General features: G+C 43.6%; 1 protein-coding gene across 1 annotated transcript in view; it reads right to left on the bottom strand.

Annotated features, from left to right (window-relative positions):
* LOC143300721 (meckelin-like) overlaps positions 1-19,967 on the bottom strand; it is a 46,264-nt gene that overhangs the window by 7,691 nt on the left and 18,606 nt on the right. Inside the window, 7 exon segments of the mRNA XM_076614600.1 lie at positions 1,925-2,059; positions 8,625-8,744; positions 9,594-9,667; positions 9,670-9,801; positions 11,795-11,951; positions 14,630-14,917; positions 18,226-18,480. Coding sequence (XP_076470715.1) covers positions 1,925-2,059; positions 8,625-8,744; positions 9,594-9,667; positions 9,670-9,801; positions 11,795-11,951; positions 14,630-14,917; positions 18,226-18,480 — 1,161 coding nt within the window.

Raw genomic sequence — 19,967 nt, 5'->3', positions numbered from 1 at the left:
AGAGACTAAACACACATATCCATGTTCCTCAGAGACTAAACACACATATCCATGTTCCTTAGAGACTAAACACACATATCCATGTTCCTCAGAGACTAAACAGAGAACTGAACACACATACCCATGTTCTCAGAGACTGAACACACATACCCATGTTCTCAGAGACTAAACACACATATCCATATTCCTTAGAGACTAAACACACATATCCATGTTCCTCAGAGACTAAACACACATATCCATGTTCCTTAGAGACTAAACACACATATCCGTGTTCCTTAGAGACTAAACACACATATCCATGTTCCTTAGAGACTAAACACACATATCCATGTTCCTTAGAGACTCAACACACATATCCGTGTTCCTTAGAGACTAAACACACATGTCCACATCTCTTTGAGACAGAGCACACACATATATGTCCCTTAGACACGTTCCTTAGAGACTGAACACACATATCTATGTTCCTTAGAGACTGAACACACATAACCATGTTCCTTACAGACAACACAAACATCCATGTTCCTTAGTGACTGAACACACACATCTATGTCTCTTAGACATGTTCCTTAGAGACTCAATACACATATCATGTTCCTTAGAGACTGAACACACATGTCCATGTTCTTTAGAGACTGACCACACATGTCCATGTTCCTTAGAGACTGAACACAAATATCCATGTTCCTTAGAGACAACACAAACATCCATGTTCCTTAGTGACTGAACACACATATCTATGTCCCTTAGACATGTTCCTTAGAGACTCAATACACATATCATGTTCCTTAGAGACTGACCACACATGTCCATGTTCCTTAGAGACTGACCACACATGTCCATGTTCCTTAGAGACTGACCACACATGTCCATGTTCCTCAGAGACTGAACACACATATCCATGTTCATTAGAGACTGACCACACATATCCATGTTCCTCAGAGACTGAACACACATATCCATGTTCCTCAGAGATTGAACACACATATCCATGTTCCTCAGAGATTGAACACACATACACATATCCATGTTCTTCAGAGACTGAACACAAATATCCATGTTCCTCAGAGACTGAACACACATATCCATGTTCCTTAGAGACTGACCACACATATCCGTGTTCCTTAGAGACTAAACACACATGTCCACATCTCTTTGAAACAGAGCACACACATCTATGTCCCTTAGACATGTTCCTTAGAGACTGAACACACATATCCATGTTCCTTAGAGACTGAACACAAACATCCATGTTCCTTAGTGACTGAACACACATATACATGTTCCTTAGAGACTGAACACACATATCTATGTCCCTTAGACATGTTCTTTAGAGACTCAATACACATATCATGTTCATTAGAGATTGACAGCACATACCCATGTTCCTTAGAGACTGAATACACATATCCATGTTCCTTAGAGACTGACCACACATGTCCATGTTCCTTAGAGACTGACCACACATGTCCATGTTCCTTAGAGACTCAACACACATGTCCATGTTCCTTACAAACTCAACACACATATCCACACAAACACACACACTCACACAAACACACACACTCACAGATACACGCACACAAATGCACACACACACAAAAACACAGGTACACCTCCATCCATCGTCTCTCCTTTACCACTGCCACCCACCCACCATGCACAACCCCCCCCCCCCCCTCCCACACCCCCCCCCCCCTTTTTTTTTCATAATCTTAACATCAAAAAGAGTAGAAAGACATAAAACTGAAGACTACACACAAATCACTTAACTCCACGTCGCATACTATCGCTTGCCTTCCTCCAGTTCTCCATTTTCTACTAATCTGCCAAACTCCGGTCTGCTTCTCTTTTTTTATTCCCCAGTTCAGGAGGACTGTGAAAAACATCATCAACAGCAAAAGGGGACAGCAGAGCTTACATGGTCGATGAAGGCACAGAGGAACCTGTTGAGCATGCTGTAGGCCTCGATACTCTTCTCCTTGGCGCTGCCTGACAGACGACTGCCAGTCCTTCCCTGTGCTGTGCCGCTTGCGCCGCTCATCGCTCCAGCATTCTGCAAGCAGTCACATGTATGTTACTGTTGTTATTGCACTGGCATTCTGCAACCAGTCAAATGTATGTTACTGTTGTTACTGCACTGGCATTCTGCAAGCAGTCAAATGTATGTTACTGTTTTTATTGCACTGGCATTCTGCAACCAGTCAAATGTATGTTACTGTTGTTATTGCACTGGCATTCTGCAACCAGTCAAATGTATGTTACTGTTTTTATTGCACTGGCATTCTGCAACCAGTCAAATGTATGTTACTGTTTTTTATTGCACTGGCATTCTGCAACCAGTCAAAGGTATGTTACTGTTGTTATTGCACTGGCATTCTGCAAGCAGTCAAATGTATGTTACTGTTGTTATTGCACTGGCATTCTGCAAGCAGTCAAATGTATGTTACTGTTTTTATTGCACTGGCATTCTGCAACCAGTCAAATGTATGTTACTGTTTTTTATTGCACTGGCATTCTGCAACCAGTCAAAGGTATGTTACTGTTGTTATTGCACTGGCATTCTGCAAGCAGTCAAATGTATGTTACTGTTGTTATTGCACTGGCATTCTGCAAGCAGTCAAATGTATGTTACTGTTTTTATTGCACTGGCATTCTGCAAGCAGTCAAATGTATGTTACTGTTGTTATTGCACTGGCATTCTGCAAGCAGTCAAATGTATGTTACTGTTTTTATTGCACTGGCATTCTGCAACCAGTCAAATGCATGTTACTGTTTTTATTGCACTGGCATTCTGCAAGCAGTCACATGTATGTTACTGTTGTTATTGCACTGGCATTCTGCAAGCAGTCACATGTATGTTACTGTTGTTATTGCACTGGCATTCTGCAACCAGTCAAATGTATGTTACTGTTGTTATTGCACTGGCATTCTGCAAGCAGTCACACGTATGTGTAACCTCGTTCACAACACCCCTGCTGATGACAAGGTCATCATCCTTGGCGACTTCAATGCCAGAGTTGGCCAAGATTCAGAAGCCTGGAAAGGAGTCCTTGGCAAGCATGGCGTTGGTAATTGCAACGACAATGGGCGCCTTCTTCTCGAGTTCTGTGCAGAGCAGCAGTTTACCATCACCAACACCATTTTCCAGCAGAAGGACAGCCTGAAGACAACGTGGATGCATCCTCGGTCCAAACATTGGCACCTCATTGATTACATCCTGATGCGCCAGAGAGACGTACGAGACGTCCTACACACCCGAGTGATGCCCAGCGCGGAGTGTCATACTGACCACCGCCTCGTCCGCAGCAAGCTCAGGCTCCACTTCAAGCCCAAACCAAAGAAAGGAGGAGCTCCTAGGAAGAAATTCCAGGTCGGCAACTTTCAGTCAGCTGAAGTGAAAGCTGAATTCCAGGCGAAGCTTCAGGACAAACTTGAAGACCCCAGTTGCCCCACAGACCCCTCTCCAGAAGCACTATGGGCACAGCTGAAATCAGCCATCCTGCAGTCCTCTGAAGAAGTCCTAGGGTTCTCGTCGAAAAAGAACAAGGACTGGTTTGACGAAAACAACCAGGAGATCCAAGAATTGCTGGCGAAGAAGAGATCAGCCCACCAGGCTCACCTTGCACAACCGTCTTGTCCGGTGAAGAAAGCAACCTTCCGGCTCATATGCAGCAACCTCCAGCGCAAGCTTCGTGAGATTCAAAATGGGTGGTGGACCAACCCGGCAGAGAGGGCTCAGCTTTGTGCAGACACTGGTGACTACCGGGGCTTATACGAAGCCTTGAAGGCGCTGTACGGTCCCTCATACCAGGTCCAGAGTCCTTTGCGCAGCGCAGACGGCCAGGCACTCTTCACAGACAAGACGTCGATCCTGAACAGGTGGTCGGAACATTTCCAGGCCCTCTTCAGCGCCAACCGCACGGTTCAAGACTCGGCAATTCTCCGCATCCCACAACAGCCAGTGAAATTACAACTGGACGAGCTACCAACCCTAGAAGAGACTGTCAAGGCCATTGAACAGCTGAAATGTGGCAAGGCAGCAGGGGTTGACGGAATTCCGCCGGAGGCGTGGAAGAATGGAGGCCCAGCACTACACTCCAAACTCCACAACCTCTTTGTCTGCTGCTGGGAGCAAGGCAAACTACCACAGGACCTCCGTGACGCAGTCATCATCACCCTGTATAAAAACAAGGGAGAAAAGTCGGACTGCTCCAACTACAGGGGGATAACTCTGCTCTCCATCGCAGGCAAGATCCTCGCCAGAGTCCTCCTAAATCGGCTGGTGCCTACTATCGCCGAAGAACATCTCCCAGAGAGTCAGTGTGGCTTTAGAGCCAACAGAGGCACCACTGACATGGTCTTCGTTCTCAGACAGCTACAAGAAAAATGTCGGGAACAGAACAAAGGACTGTATGCGACATTCGTCGATCTCACGAAAGCTTTCGACACCGTGAGCAGAAAAGGTCTGTGGGAGATCATGAAACGTCTAGGATGCCCCCCAAAATTCCTCAGCATGGTCATCCAACTACATGAGAACAGCTGGGCCAAAAAGGACTTGGCCCTTCAAAAAAGAAAAAGTTCCCCCCGGGCCCTTCCAATTTAAATGAGTAACAGGGCCTGTCCGCCCCTTAATCTTCTTCAGGCCCTGTGGCCTCAAAGGCCTAAGCCCCAAACGGACTCATCAGAAGCCTGATGGCGCCTTCAACGAAGGGGGCATGAGGCCACACAGCACTGGAAGGCAACCACACGGAGCTCTTTGCGATCCCATTGCGCCTGTCCGCCCAGTGACAAGGTGGCCTGCAGCCGACCTTTCCGAATATGTCTGCCGAGCATGGCATCGTGCCCAGCAGGCCTGCCAGAGATCGTCTGGACAAACGACAAGGCTCCACTCTGATCATCGGAGAGTCCACCCCCACATCGGCACTCTTGAGCAACTCGAGCGGCACCAGGCCCCACCAGGCCTGGCGCACATCTCGTCTACGCCAAGATCGACAAGAGATCGACAACAGACTTGCAAATGGCAAACACGCATTCGCGGCTGCTTACAAGAGTGTGGACAACAAACACCTGCAAGAAGACACAAAGATCACGTGCTTACAGCAGCTGTTGCCTAGCCCACGCCGTTATGGCTCGAAACCTGGGTCCACTACGCGCACCACATACGACTGCTTGATCGCTTTCACCACCTGGCCTTCCACCATCCTCAGCATCACACTGCGAGGGCTACATCACAAATGCGAGGTCCCCGAGAGCAGGCAAAGCTAATCAGCCATCGAGGCACTCTGCTAAGACGCCAGCACTTGGCCACGTGGCACGTGTGCCAGGAGAAGCACGCATCCTGCTACTGCCCAAATCGCCTGTATGGCGAACGTCCACTTGCCACCTACTGAGACACCCAAGAAGAAATACAAAGACTCCTCCTTGACGAAAGCTCCCGGTGGCCTTTCCCATTGACCAACGCCAGTGGTCCGCCTAGCCCAGCCGCTGATCGAGAGACCTGGCGACGCACCATCCACCAAGCTGTCTCCTCCTTCGAAAACAACCGCAGGGCCAGCCTTGAGGACAAACGCAGAAGGAGGAAGAACCACGACGCTGCAGCCGCGAACCCAGACCAGACTTTCCCTTGCAACCGCTGCGGCCGACTCTGCTTTTCCCGCATTGGCCTTGTCAGCCATGAGTGTGCCTGCATCAGACGTGGACAACGCCCTTCCTAGATCTTCGTCAGCGAAGCCAGGCCATGATGATTCTGCAAGCAGTCACATGTATGTTACTGTTGTTATTGCACTGCCATTCTGCAAGCAGTCACATGTATGTTACTTCTTCTTTTTTTTATTATTGCACTTGCATTCTCCAAGCAGTCAAATGTATGTTACTGTTGTTATTGCACTGGCATTCTGCAAGCAGTCAAATGTATGTTACTGTTGTTACTGCACTGGCATTCTGCAACCAGTCAAATGTATGTTACTGTTGTTATTGCACTGGCATTTTGCAAGCAGTCACATGTATGTTACTGTTGTTATTGCACTGGCATTCTGCAAGCAGTCACATGTATGTTACTGTTGTTACTGCACCAGCATTCGGCAAGCAGTCACATGTATGTTACTGTTGTTACTGCACTGGCATTCTGCAACCAGTCACACGTATGTTACTGTTGTTACTGCTCCGGCATTCTGCAAGCAGTCACATGTATGTTACTGTTGTTATTGCACTGGCATTTTGCAAGCAGTCACATGTATATCACTGCTGCTATTGTGACGGCATTCTGCAAGCAGTCACATGTATGTTACTGTTGTTACTGCACTGGCATTCTGCAAGCAGTCACACGTATGTTACTGTTGTTACTGCTCCGGCATTCTGCAAGCAGTCACATGTATGTTACTGCTGTTATTGCACTAGCATTCTGCAAGCAATCACACATATTTTAGTGCATTTTTTGCTTTGTTTCTTTTAGAGTATTCAGTAAAGAACCATTCACAGCTGCAGAGACCCAGCCGTTGAAACACAACCAACAGACATATTGGAAGTTGGTGAACAGTTCTTCTGCATGCCCCCTGAATGACTCTTCATCAAGCTATGGGAGGAAAAGGAGAAGAAGAAGAAGAAAGAGTCACTGATATAGTAAGTTTGACATGTGCATTCAGTGTTCTGCTTGTGTATATGCACAAAGGGAGTTCAGGCACTAGCTGGTCCGCACATCTGCTGACCTTGGAGATCTGAAAAACTACCTAATACACACCAGATACAGCTGACCGATGGGCAATAGCTGAGTGGTTAAAGCGTTGGACTGTCAATCTGAGGGTCCCCGGTTCGAATCATGGTGACGGCGCCTGGTGGGTAAAGGGTGGAGATTTTTACGATCTCCCAGGTCAACATATGAGCAGACCTGCTAGTGCCTGAACCCCCTTCGTGTGTATATGCAAGCAGAAGATCAAATACGCACATTAAAGATCCTGTAATCCATGTCAGCGTTCGGTGGGTTATGGAAACAAGAACATGCTCAGCATGCACACCTCCGAAAACGGAGTATGGCTGCCTACATGGCGGGGTAAAAACGGTCATACACGTAGAGGCTCACTCGTATGCATACGAGTGAACGCAGAAGAAGAAGAAGAACCAAGGACCTCAGGATTGAACGTCCAGAGCTCTAACCAATCAACTATCATACCCAGCAGACCGGAAATTTAAGCATAATAACTTTAACTTTGTACTGGAACTTCCATTCATCAAGAAAACAAATGCTGTGTTGTTTTTCACGGTAAGTGGCGCAATATTCCATGAATGTTAAACAGCTAGCAAAAACTGTGGGTGTTTTTTGTTGTTGGTTTTTTGGGGGTTTTTTTACCGAAAGCAAACAATACAAAACTAAACAAAACCAGTGGTATTTTGTACAATCATTTGTATCTGAGTCATTTATGACCTAAAGTATATGATATAAAAACAAAACTAAATAAAATTCCAGTGGTCTTCTGCAGAATCATTCATGCCTGCAGTACAGATAGTGCAGTAAGTTTACCACCAAGGCAACAGGAAGGTAGAGAGCACCTGTAAGTATACCTCCAAGGCTACAGGAAGGTAGATAGCACCTGTAAGTTTACCTCAAAGGCCACAGGAAAGTAGACAGCACCTGTAATTTTACCACCAAGGCTACAGGAAGGTAGATAGCACCAGTAAGTTTACCACCAAGGCTACAGGAATGTAGATAACACCAGTACGTTTCCCACCAAGGCAACAGGAAGGTAGAGAGCACCTGTAAGTATACCTCCAAGGCAACAGGAAGGTAGATAGCACCTGTAAGTATACCTCCAAGGCTACAGGAAGGTAGATAGCGCCTGTAAGTTTACCTCAAAGGCCACAGGAAAGTAGATAGCACCTGTAATTTTACCACCAAGGCTACAGGAAGGTAGATAGCACCAGTAAGTTTACCACCAAGGCTACAGGAATGTAGATAACACCAGTAAGTTTACCATCAAGGCAACAGGAAGGTAGACAGCGCCAGTACGTTTCCCACCAAGGCAACAGGAAGGTTGATGGCACATGTAAGTATACCTCCAAGGCTACAGGAAGGTAGATAGCACCTGTAAGTTTACCTCCAAGGCTACAGGAAGGTACATAGCACATGTAAGTTTACTTCCAAAGCTACAGGAAGGTAGAGAGCACCTGTAAGTTTACCTCTAAGGCTACAGGAAGGTAGATAGCACCTGTTAGTTTATCCCTAAGCAACAGGAAGGCAGATAGTATCTGTAAGTTTACCTCCAAAGCTACAAGAAGGTAAATAGCACCTGTAAGTTTACCTCAAAGGCAACAGGAAGGCAGATAGCACCTGTAAGTTTACCTCTAAGGCTACAGGAAGGTAGATAACACCTGTTAGTTTATCCCTAAGGAACAGGAAGGCAGACAGTACCTGTAAGTTTACCTCCAAAGCTACAAGAAGGTAAACAGCACCTGTAAGTTTACCTCAAAGGCAACAGGAAGGCAGATAGTACCTGTAAGTTTACCTCTATGGCAGCAGGGAGGTAGATAGCACCTGTAAGTTCACCTCTAAGGCAACAGGAAGGTAGATAGCACCTGTAAGTTCACCTCTAAAGCTACAGGAAGGTAAATAGCACCTGTAAGTTTACCTCTAAGGCAGCAGGCAAGTAGACCTGCTCGTACTTGACACGCAGCCGTTTGGGCAGGGACATGATGAAGGTTTGTTCCTCCGTGTCTGGTAGCAGGCCTCGCTTGCCACACATATCTTCCTGTCAGCAGACACACACACACACACACACACACTTATTGTGTTGTGTTGTGTTGTGTTGAGTTGCGTTGAGTTGCACTGCGTTGCGTTGCATTGCGTTACGTTGCACTGCACTGCACTGCATTGTATTGTAATATATTGTATTGTATTGTATGGTATTGTATTGTATCACTCTTTGTCACAAGAGAGTTCTCTGTGTGAAATTCAGGATGCTCTCTCCAGGAACAGCTTCATTGCCACAGTGCAGCTCCACCCCCACCCCCTTTTTTTTTTATCAGCCCACAAGTGTGTTTGTTTCCCTTTTCTTTTTCCTTCCTGTCTGCAAGTGTCTTTGTTTTCCAGTCAAAACTTGATTTTTTTCTAACAGATTTTTGCCAGGAAAAAAACGGAGTCTGCACTAGTGGGTCATGGTTAAGTATGTGTAATTGAAACCCTTTATACATGCTCTTAGTGCAGTCTGCCCATAGGAACTTGGTTTATCATCTCATCTGAATGACTAGCATCCAGGGTGAAGGTCAAGTGGAGATGGAGAAAATACTGCTGAGTGTGGGATTCGATCCTGAACACTCAGGATACACCAGCTTCCTCGACAAATGTGTTATCACAGATCACTGCTCCACATAACTTCACGTAACATTGTTGTTGGGTTGTTTTTTTTTATTAATCATATTCCTTTGTCTTATTCATATTATATGTATTGTTAAGTTATCATGTACAGTCAACAACAGTGTGATAACAACCTCTTCCACCCCAAACCCGTTCTCCTCCACCACACACACCAACATCAAACAGAACCACACACACCCAACCCACCCTCCCACCCCTCCCACACCCCCCTCTCTTCTCTCACCTCCTCCCTCTTCATCATCTCGGCCATCTCCCGGAGGTCAGTGTCTCCCTTGCCGTGCACGGAGCGGCCGTGATGTAGTAGCCGAAGTGGGCGTTGGCCATGATGAAGACGCTGACGTTGCTCATGGAGCACAGGTCCACAAACTGCTGGATCTTGTCCTCGATGAACCGCTCGTAGACGAAGGTGAAGAACACCCACTGCACCACCGCTGAAACACAGGGAGATGATGGTGAAATAACAACAGACTGAGATGAAACGACTGGTGAAATGACAACAGACTGGGATGAAACGACTGGTGAAATGACAGTATACTGAGATGAAACAAATGGTGAAATAACAACAGACTGTGATGAAATGAATGGTGAAATGACAGTAGACTGAGATGAAACGACTGGTGAAATAACAACAGACTGAGATGAAATAACAATAGACTGAGATGAAACGACTGGTGAAATAACAACAGACTGAAATGAAACCATTGGTGAAATAACAATAGACTGTGATGAAACGACTGGTGAAATAACAATAGACTGAGATGAAACGACTGGTGAAATAACAACAGACTGTGATGAAACGACTGGTGAAATAACAACAGACTGAGATGAAACGACTGGTGAAATAACAACAGACTGAGATGAAACGAATGGTGAAATGACAATAGATCAAGGTGAAACGACTGGTGAAATGATAGTAGATGATGGTGAAATTACAATATATGAAACAACAGGTGAAATGACAGCAGATGAAAGTGATATAACAGGTGAAATGACAGCAGATGAAAGTGAAATAACAGCAGATTAAGGTGAAATGACTGGTGAAATGATGTAAATGAAGGGTGAAATAATGAGTAAAATGACAGCAGATGAAGGTGAAATAATGGGTGGAATGACAGCAGATGAAGGTGAAATAGCAGGTGCAACAACTGCAGATAAAGGTAAAATAATGGAAGAAAAGACAGCAGATGAAGGTGAATAACAGCTAAAAGGACAGCAGATGACAGTTAAATAACAGGTAAAATAATAGTAGATTAAGGTGAAATGACACAAGATGTAGTCTAAATAACAGGTGAAATGACAGCAGATGAAAGAGAAATAACAGGTGAAATGAGTAAATGGAGGTGAAATAACATGTGGAATGACAGTAAATGAAGGTGAAATGACAGCAGATGAAGGTGAAATGACAGCAGATGAAGGTGAAATGACAGCAAATGAAGGTGAAATAACATGTGGAATGACAGTAGATGAAGGTGAAATGACAGCAGATGAAGGTGAAATGACAGCAAATGAAGGTGAAATGACAGTAGATGAAGGTGAAATAACAGTAGATGAAGGTGAAATGAAGGTGAAATGACAGTAAATGAAGGTGAAATGAAGGTGAAATGACAGTAAATGAAGGTGAAATGACAGTAAATGAAGACGAAATAACATGTGGAATGACAGCAGATTAAGGTGAAATAAATGACAGTTGAAATGACAGTAAATGAAGGTGAAATAACAGCAGATGAAGGTGAAATGACAGTAAATGAAGGTGAAATAACAGCAGATTAAGGTGAAAAACACCCACTTAACCACTGCTGATACAACAGCAGATGAAGATGAAATAACAGATGCAGGTGAATTGCAGATGTCTGGATAGCAGAGGTGAAATCACAGATGAAATTACAGCAGATGAAAATGAAATTACAGTACTGAAACTATAGTTGATGAAGGTGAAACAACAGTAACTGCTTGCTGATTTATCTTAAGAATTTACTTTAAGGAGCAAAGTAAATATGCTTGTGACATTGTTGACTTGGTTTTCAGAACTGAAGCCTCAATAAAACAACAGTAACTGCTTGCTGATTTATCTTCAGAAGCAAATAAATATGTTTGTGACATTGCTGACTTGGTATTAAGGACTGAAGCCTCTACACAGACCCCTCGGATGTCCAGTGGGTGTCTGAATGACCCAACCTTTAGCTTCCGTCGTCAGAATTGTGGTATTATTTGTCAACATTCACCTCTTCAGTATAAGAGGCTTCCACTTGCAATATTTTGATGATGGTAATTGGGGTGAAACGCTGTTAACGTCGTCTCTTTCGCCGTTCGTATGGAGAGAGTTCCATGACTGAAGCCTCATTAAAATCTCAAAATCTTGCGAAAAAACAAAAACATGAACATGCCTAAGAACGACCACACACACACACAGACAGCATCACTGACCCACAAGGATGTAGACGAGCACAGCCAGAGCATAGCGATAAATGAAGGACTGGGCCGCCCTGTAGGTCCCTGCTTCCTTCTCCACGCTCCCATCAGGGTCCTTGGTGGTCGTCTCCTCAAAGCCCACCACCAGCAGGAAGAAAACTACAGCGAACACCTGAAGGCAACGTATAGAGTTTTTTGTTGTTTTTTTTGTATTTCTTTTTATCACAACAGATTTCTCTGTGTGAAATTCGGGCTGCTCTCCCCAGGGAGAGCACGTCGCTATACCACAGCGCCACCCTTTTTTTTTGGTATTTTTTCCTGCGTGCAGTTTTATTTGTTTTTCCTATCGAAGTGGATTTTTCTACAGAATTTTGCCAGGAACAACCCTTTTGTTGCCGTGGGTTCTTTTACGTGCGCTATGTGTATGCTGCACACGGGACCTCGGTTTATCGTCTCATCCGAATGACTAATGTATATGATAGTCAGTCGTGTTCGACCTCGACCATCACAACAGCAGAGGAGGAAAATTACTGTCCCAACTACCTGGGCTAGAATCTGATATATGTGGAGAGGTCTTGCCCAAGATACATCCCCACTCTCTCGGCCAAGAAGGTTTCAGGACAGTCAGCGTTGGGGATGGTTCCCAAAGGCCAAATAGCCCCCCAGGCTGCAGCACTAAGAGCCAGTGCAATTTTGGTTCCTAATTTGAGAGTCATAATCCTTCACAAAAGACTAGGCATGTACACATCCAATAAACACCATGCTGTTCAAAGCAAAGCCAAAACAAACCCTGGTCAAAGCACAAGGTTTATGTAAAGATCAGCACTTGCTCTTTTTTGTTCTTTATTTTTTTATACTTTACAGCAGATGTGGTTGTAGTGTATATGGATAAGTCTGCACGCTCTATCACCTTCTTGAAACCGAAACTGAAACCAAGCCAGCTGGACAGGGACCATATCAGGAATGACAACAGTCACAAGTGAATGTGGTACAGCTGTGACATTCATAAGGTAAAAAAAAAAAAAAAAAAAATTAACAAAGACATATCAAAGACTAATATAGTATAGAAGGGAAAGAAAACGTTTTACTGTACGTAACTTACTGTGTTTTGTTATTATTATTTTGTAACGTTCTGGATCTTAGTTTAACTGTACTGAGTTCTGTACTGTAGCATGTTGCACAGGATTAGTTACACAAGTCAGTTACATAACTTTTACGTGTACATTTTTTCCTTGGATAATTATCTTTAGAACTGGATAAAGGAAAACTGCTGGATATCCTGAATAAAGGGGTGAAAGATGTCTGCATTGTCTGCACCAGAACTCCAGGTTCTACAGACTACCACATGTTTCCCACATGCTTGAAAATTATTTGTTTTACAAGACACATTCATCTGTTGGTGAACATTTAAGTGAGCCTAAAGAAAATTTTGTTTTAATTGTCTGAAGCAGGCAAAGTATTGAATAGAAAGCTCTATGGCACTCAACACTTTCACTGAGCCACAAAACCTGATACTGTCACCAAAATTTCTTTATGATTTTTTTTTCAAGGCCTGACTAAGCGCGTTGAGTTACGCTGCTGGTCAGGCATCTGCTTGGCAGATGTGGTGTAGTGTATATGGATTTGTCTACTGAAACTGAAACTGCACAGGATTAGATTATCTTGGAGCTGACTGGATAATTGTTCAACAACAGATCTGAGCTGAATGTGCGTGTGTGTGTGCGCGCGTGTGCGCGCATGCATGCGTGCGGTTTGTGTCTGACAGATGTGCTATTGTAAAGCGCTCTGATATGTTTAAAAAAGCAAAATAAAATTGCTATTATCATTATTATTGAAGGAGAGGGTGGTGATGTAACTTGAGCAAGACATTCTCCACTATTATCAAATTCTAGCCCAGATAGCTGGGACACCAGTTGCCTCCTCTGCTGTTCTGATGGTCATAGTCAGACACAACTGACTTTCATGCATACATACATTACAATTATCATCATTATTATTTCCCCGTCATGTCCACCAAACACCATATGATTCTATGGAAACAGAAATGAACCTTGTGTGTGGCGTTACAGCAACATTACACAGAGATTGGTTTCATATATAGAGAGAGAGATTAATAGTTACTGCAGACTGTTTGCACTGAGACTGCAACAGAAGGAGCCTGCTTGTGTCTGAGGACAGAGAGAGGTGGGTTTCATGAGGGGCAGCGTTGGGGGTAATGCATGGGGGTGGCGCCAAAGATGAGACAGCAACAGCGACAACAAAAAATAAACAGCCACCTTGACAAAGAGGTTAGCATCATAGATTGATGACTGGTAGGATGCAGGACTGAGTCCTATCATAGGTGGTTGGGTTTTGTTTTTGTTTGTTTTTTTCAGTCTGTGGCTGATTCCTAACCAGATCTGAGTGTGCCATGGGCTCATTTGGGAAGACTGGGAGACCACAAGTCAAGAGTCTTCCACTTCATGGATGCTTCTTTGGGAGTGTTGTTGAAATTTCCAGACCAACACTGCAGGTGTCTGCATCTCTTGGACCTGGTTGATGCCAGGATACGCAATGAGAGAACACCCTAGTCAAGCAGTCCCAAACCTAAATGGACACCCACAGGAACATCATGATCATCCCCATCCCCATTCATCGTCATGAATTATTGACAACAAAAAATCCATAACTCTGGGGGCATCAAAAATCATCCAACTGACTAGCATTCAGACCACCACTCAACATTTAGTGATGGGGAAAAAAAGTGTTTCAGTGTAGGATTCGATCCAGTGCACTCAGATTCTCTCGCTTCCTAAGCAGACGCGTTACCACTAGACCACCACTCCACAGAAAAAAATTAAAAAACCACACCTGAAAATTGGGGTTGACTTTGCGTGTGGTCTGAATCTCGTTCCACTCGTTGGCCACAAAGTACGTCCTCCAGATGGAGACGGGCACCTCCGTCGACTTCTTGCCATCCTGACTCTTACGGACCCCGCGAGGGCGCTCCCAGTCAATGAGGAAGATGTCGGCGGAGCACTGCATGACGATGGTGTGCAGGAGGGCGAGGCAGCGGAGGACAAAGGCGCCGATCAGCAGACCCTTCCACTCCTCCACCACAAGGCCTTCCGGGTGAACCATGTACACCATGTCCTGTCGCTGAACACGGTATTATCATAATTATTATCATTATCATTTCATATGTTTGTTTTATTACTGTTGATACCAGGTACACCAGGTCCTGTCACTGTACACAATATTATAATTATCATTATTAACATTTCATATCTTTGTTTTATTACTGTTGATACCAGGTACACCACATCCTGTCACTGAATACGATATTATCATAATTATTATCATTATCATTTCATATGTTTGTTTTATTACTGTTGATACAGGGTACACCACGTCCTGTCGCTGAACAGAGTATTATAATTATCATTATTAACATTTCATATATTTGTTTTCTTACTCTTGATACCAGGTACACCACGTCCTGTCGTTGAACATGGTATTATCATAATTATTATCATTATCATTTCACATGTTTGTTTTATTACTGTTGATACCAGGTACAATGGTATTATCATAATCATTATCATTATCATTTCATATGTTTGTTTTATTACTGTTGATACCAGGTACAATGGTATTATCATAATTATTATCATTATCATTTCATATGTTTGTTTTATTACTGTTGATACCAGGTACAATGGTATTATCATAATTATTATCATTATCATTTCATATGTTTGTTTTATTACTGTTGATACCAGGTACACCACGTCCTGTCACTGAACATGTTCTCATTATTATCATATCATTATTATCATATATAATATTATCATTATATAATTTTCATTAATATTATTATTTTTGTTGATACAAGGCACACTATAATCATGTCGCTGAACATGTTATCGCTATTACTATGATTATGATAATGATTATCATGATTAATACTATCATGATTATAGTTATTATCATTGTCACTGACACCAGGCACGTTCACGTCCTGTCGCTGAACATGTTATTATCATTATTGATATTTTTACAGCGCTACACTCTGTCCCTGGACACATTATTATTATTATTATTATCCTTATCATTAGTGTTATTATCATTATCATCATTATCATTGATACAAGGTACACCATGTCCTCTCACTGAACACAACAATTCATTATCATTATTGATACTACCATAGCACCTATCTTCAAAGTCGCAGAACACAAGCTATTGTTAACATTGTTATAATTACATTAATGATCCTTGCATAGCAGCACCTAACTCTGATGTCACTGAACATGACAAGTTATTCTTCTGCTTTTCACTATCAATGCTACTCATAAAGTGCTTATTTATTATTATTGTCTCAAGCAATGTTTATTTATTTACTTACTTATTTACATATTTATTAAGATGTTTTACTATAGCGCATATTCTTGAAGCTCTGTGCATTTTACAATATCATGTCATTGCCAACATTGTCTGTTGCATGTTTCCATGACACTTTTCATTTCTCTTTTAATGTCCATTTGCAGGTAACCCTGTATAACGACCACAGCAGAAAGATGTTGATGAATGAATGTAAGATTTGTGGAATGGATGGGTGAATGATGGGGAATTAAAAAAATGTTGAAAAAAAAAAGTGCTTATTTTTCATGTTGCTGGATGTAACAAGTTATCATTATAACAACTATTATCATTATCATCACTTTTATAGATACTTCTAAAACGACTATCACTGATGTCACTGAACACAAGCTATTATCATCATAACTATGATGATTATCATTCTTATCATTATTATTACTAATACTTATATCCACCTATCTTTGATGTCATTGAACATAAGTTACCATTATCAGTATCATCAATTGTACTTTTGAAGTGCTTATTTTTGATGTGGCTGAATACAATTAATTATCATTATTATCATTATTTATTACACTTATACAGTGCCTTTTTTAAATCAGATACCAAGCTACTATTACTATTATCTATAATACTTAAACAGTGCCTATTTTAGATCAGCAACCAAGCTCCAAGCACTTGTCAAACCCAGTCATTTGTCCAACATGCTACCTATGTTTATCTATTATTTTTTAATTTTTTTATCTTATTTGTTTTTTCGTTGTTGTTTTTTTCCTCTTTTTTTTAGAGTTTTGTTTGGTTTTTTTGGTGTTTTTTTTTAAGTTTTGTTATTTTGTTTTATCTTATTTTATTTATTTATCTTTCCTTTTTTCTCAAGGCCTGACTAAGCGCGTTGGGTTACGCTACTGGTCAGGCATCTGCTTGGCAGATGTGGTGTAGCGTATGTGGATTTGACCGAACGCAGTGACGCCTCCTTGAGCTACTGATACTGATACTGATACTGATACCTGTGGGTGAAGCCAAACGACATCATTCATTTCCTGGGTCATTCAGTCACCCACATGCACACACTCCTTTTTTTCGGGGGGGAGGGGGGCAACATATACTGACTGATACAGCTGTTCCAGAACTATGGGTAAGTATGGAACAGAAAGCCTGATCAGGAAGTGAAGGTCCTAGTCTGACTCATGCCAGGACCACAATTGTGTTCTCCCACCATCCTGTCCATGGCACCATTTTGTGGGGAAAATCTGCTTTGAAAGTGACAGAACCACACACATGCAACCCCCCCCCCCCCCCCCAAAAAAAAAAAGCAACAAAAAAAAATCACACAGGAAGTCACTCTCTTGTGTCAAGCTCTCTCCAAGGATAGATGTAGAAATTTTGTATGGAGAAATGTAGAAGACAAGACAAACATTATACAATGCTATGTTCCAGCATCTTTGCCAAGATGAACCAGCCATCTCCCTCAAGACCATCCCCCCCATCCCACCAAACCAACCTGGAAGAAGATGAACCATGCTCTCCCCCATGATCCCCCCACTAATCCCCTCCCCTCAAACTAATCTTAAAGAAGATGAACCAGCCCTCTTTCCAACAACCCCCTCCCCCCAAGCCTTCTAAATCAACCTTGAAGAAGATGAACCAGCCCTCTTTCCAACAACCCCCTCCCCCCAAGCCCCCTAAATCAACCTTGAAGATGATGAACCAGCCCTCTTTCCAACAACCCCCTCCCCCCAAGCCCCCTAAATCAATCTTGAAGATGATGAACCAGCCCTCTTTCCAACAACCCCCTCCCCCCAAGCCCCCTAAATCAATCTTGAAGATGATGAACCAGCCCTCTTTCCAACAACCCCCTCCCCCCAAGCCCCCTAAATCAATCTTGAAGATGATGAACCAGCCCTCTTTCCAACAACCCCCTCCCCCCAAGCCCCCTAAATCAATCTTGAAGATGATGAACCAGCCCTCTTTCCAACAACCCCCTCCCCCCAAGCCCCCTAAATCAACCTTGAAGAAGATGAACCAGCCCTCTCCCCCAAGACCCCCCCCCTCCCCCCCCCACACACACACACACCCAAACCAACCTTGAAGAAGATGAACCAGTAGAAGGCGATGGAGAAGGTGATGACAAAGAAGATGTTGGACAGGGAGGCAGCGATGAAGAAGATGAAGTTGATGATGGTGGGGAAGTCGATGGCGGGACGGCCAGCCCGCTTGGACCACACCCAGCTGCGGAAGCCAGCGTAGAGCACTGACAGCGTGCCCAGCGTGCCCACAGCGATCTGGAAGTTCCGCTTGTAGGAGCTCCACGACATGCTGTAGGTGGTGGTGAACGAAACCTGCCAACAGCCAGCGGGACAGATGTCAGTGGAGTGTTTACACGCAGAGATGCCAACCCCTGTGTCAAGTGTTTGTAGGAACAATCAGGAAATTTGGTAGGAACATTCTGAATTTGGTAGGAACACTCTGACTCCAAGCCACATCAGCAAATGTACATTTTATCAATAACTTGTAATCCAGCAGGCACAGACACTGACTGACTGAGACACAACTTGATTCAGCCATGTTCTCTCTTATTCAGGCAAATGATTAACTCTTTCCATACAAACGGCGAAAGAGACGACGTTAACAGCGTTTCACCCCAATTACCATCATCAAAATATTGCAAGTGGAAGGCTCTTATACTGAAGACGTGAATGTTGACAAAGAATACCACAATTCTGACGACGGAAGGTAAAGGTTGGGTCATTCAGACACCCACTGGGTGTGTGTAGAGGAGAAGAGAGGACTGGCCGTACTGAGTGAGTTAAGCTGACTGGTCCACTCAATGCTGTTTCAATGTAAACATACACGCGATTAGCTGAGCATCACCACGCGAGACCAAGGTTAGGGGTGACTGCCCTGGCCTTCAGATCGATAGGTCTAGACCCTCTGGGTAATGTTATGACAGGAAAGCATGTGACCATGCTATGTAGCTGAAAATGAACTCATCAGAATAATTTCGATATTGGCGTAACGTTGAAACAAACAGCGATCGAGCGTAACAAAATATGGCGAAATCGTAACAGCAGGCATTTCTGGAGGCATCACAGGCAGACTGTAGGATGCGCCCTGACAAAGGTGATCTGGTGTGTTGTTGGACTTCTGATCATGTGTGTTCACCAGTGGTCAGGGTTCGAGGCCCCCCGTTTTGGCGTGGTGTTGTGTGTCCTTGGGAATGGGTGCCTGACTTTGATCAGGAAAGGCTAAAACCACGGAAGGAGAGGATTGGGCCCCGCCTTCCTGTGCCGAGCCCCAGACACTGTGGATACAGAGTCACTGCTCCAATGGCTGTAGAAGGCTATGGGACCTTCAACCTTCTTTTAAACAAGCAAAGTGCCCTGTTTATCCCCTCCAATCAGCATTTTCCATCATCCCTGCCATCACAACCCATCTTGGTACATATACATACTATTTCCTCACGCCCCAAGACCACCCTACTTAAAAAAAAAAAAAAACGACAAAAAAACACATACACACTTCAAGCACATGCACACACACACACACAAACACACTCACACAACACACACTAACACCACACACACACACATACAACACACACTAACACCACACACACAAACACAACACAACACACACTAGCACCACACACAAACGTAACACACACTAACATCACACACACAAAAACAACACACACACAACACACACTAATATCACACATACAAGCACAACACACACAAACACAACACACACACACACAAACACAACACACACTAACATCACGCACGCACACACACACACACACACACACACACACACAACAAACACA

This window comes from Babylonia areolata, chromosome 26, assembly GCF_041734735.1.
Source record: "Babylonia areolata isolate BAREFJ2019XMU chromosome 26, ASM4173473v1, whole genome shotgun sequence".
NCBI classification, from domain to species: domain Eukaryota; kingdom Metazoa; phylum Mollusca; class Gastropoda; order Neogastropoda; family Buccinidae; genus Babylonia; species Babylonia areolata.
This window is presented reverse-complemented; position numbering and strand designations above follow the sequence as displayed.